The 2,217-nt window shown below is 39.0% G+C and overlaps 1 protein-coding gene across 4 annotated transcripts in view; it reads left to right on the forward strand.

Annotated features, from left to right (window-relative positions):
• Positions 1–2,217, forward strand: part of CNOT8 (CCR4-NOT transcription complex subunit 8) — a 25,396-nt gene that overhangs the window by 10,915 nt on the left and 12,264 nt on the right. For all 4 annotated transcript variants that reach the window (XM_015565635.1, XM_015565636.1, XM_006766286.2 and 1 more), the window contains one exon: positions 433–626. In XM_015565635.1, the coding sequence (XP_015421121.1) occupies positions 433–626 (194 nt within the window). The remainder of the gene's footprint in view (positions 1–432; positions 627–2,217) is intronic.

The raw sequence follows: 2,217 nt of genomic DNA on the forward strand, positions 1-2,217 counted from the left end.
GTGTGTATCATGGTGATATCCAGGGCCTCTTTTAGAGGAGGCATGGAAGCTCCCACAACTCCTAACCATTTTCATACCCAGTTTTGCTTTACTGCTTTTTTCTGATTGGCATTTTCACTTCCCTATTTCTATATTTTTATTTCTGTATTGTTCTGAACTTAGAATGTTCTTAATTGCCTATATATCTACCTATAGTTTATCACCTACTTCTATTCATGTCCTGCTAGGATCTCCAAGTTGTTGTGTAAAGCTTTGTGATTTTCATGCTTCTGTAGATGTCAACAAGATCAGTATTTTAAGATAGATTTTTTTTTTTGCACAATCTTGGGGCTTGTCACATAACTTTTATAAATTGAGGTAAAAATATTGTTTATGAATGATCAATTCAGCATCCACTATTTTGTGAAACCTTATGTGTGTTTTTTTTTCCAGGACACAGAATTTCCAGGTGTTGTGGTGCGACCAATTGGTGAATTTCGTAGTTCCATTGATTACCAGTATCAGCTTTTGCGGTGCAATGTTGACCTTTTAAAAATTATCCAGCTGGGCCTTACATTCACGAATGAGAAGGGAGAATATCCTTCTGGAATCAACACTTGGCAGTTCAACTTCAAATTCAACCTTACGTAAGTGTCTGAGATACTTCTGAGTATTAGTTTTAGGTCTGCAACATTTGTGCAGATTGTAATTTCTAATTGAATTTATTTTTTATTAAAAAATATATTTTTTTATTGATTACAGAGAGGAAGGGAGAGGGAGAGAACGATAGAAACATCAATGATGAGAGAGAATCATTGATCGGCTGCTTCCTGCAAGCCCCCTACTGGGGATCAAGCCCACTACCCAGGCATGCGCTCTTGACTGGGAATCGAACCAGGGACCTTTCAGTCTGCAGGCCGATGCTCTATCCACTGAGGCAAACCAGCTAGGGCTCTAATTGAATTTATTAATTTTAAGTTTTATTTCCACCAAACCCAGGTAAGGGTTGGACAGAGCAATCAAGCAGAGGATGACATAAATAATCTCAAAGTAAAGCCCCCCTTAAAACTCTCACAAGTCAACAATAAAAAGACAAATAGTACAATTAGAAATTGGCAAAATATCTGAATAGACATTTCTCCAATGAAGATATACAAACCTATCTATCTTCTATATATATAAAAGGCTAATATGTAAAGTGTCCCTTTGGGAGTTCGACTGGGAGTTCGATCGCTTGCTATGACATGTGCTGACCACCAGGGAGCGGTGGGGAATGAAGAAAGACCCCAGCCAACAGCTGAAAGGCTCTGATTGGCCCTGATCGCTGGCCAGGCCTAGGGACCCTACCCATGCACAAATTTTGTGCACCGGGCCTCTGGTGGTTAATAAGCCCATGACAAGTTGCTCATAATTGTGTCATTAGAGAAATGCAAATCAAAACCACAGTGAGATACCACATGATACCCCTAGATGGCTGTAGTAAAAAGACATAAATGTTGGGGAGGATGTGGAGAAATTAGAATATTCATACATTGTTAGGGGAAATGTAAAATGGCATAGCCTCTTTGGAAAACAGTCCAATTAGAAAGCCTGTTTCTCAAAAGGTTAAACAGTTACTATATGACCCAGCAATTCTACTCATAGGCGTATGTCCAGGAGATTAGAAAACATATCCATGTAAAACCTTGTAGTGAATGTTTATAGCAGCATTATTCATGAAGGCCCAAAAGTTGAAGCAATCCAAATATCTGTGAACTGACAAATGGATAAATTAAACAGTATATCCATGGAATTGAATGTTATGGAGCAGTAAAAAGAAATAAAGTACAGATATATACTATACATGGATGAACTTTGAAATCATGCTAAGGGAAAAGAGCCAGGCACAAAAGCCCACATATATGATTCTATTTATTTGAGATGTCCAAGATAGGCACATCTAGAATAAATTAGTGGTTCTAGAGCAGGGAATGGGGAGATTATGGGATAATGGGGAGTGATTGCTTAATGAGACAGGGTTTCTTTTTGAGGTGATGAAATGGTTTATAATTGGTGGTGATGATTGCAAATCTGTGCTTTGCGAAAAACTATTGAATTGTGTCCTTTAAATGAGTGAATTGTGTAGTATGGGAATTATCCTATACTAGGGGCCCGGTGCACGAAATTCGTGCACTTGGTGTGTGTGTGGTGGGAGTGTCCCTCAGCCCAGCCTGCCCCCTCTCACATACTGGGAGCCCT

The sequence above is a fragment of the Myotis davidii genome, unplaced genomic scaffold (genome assembly GCF_000327345.1).
Source record: "Myotis davidii unplaced genomic scaffold, ASM32734v1 scaffold18, whole genome shotgun sequence".
NCBI lineage: Eukaryota > Metazoa > Chordata > Mammalia > Chiroptera > Vespertilionidae > Myotis > Myotis davidii.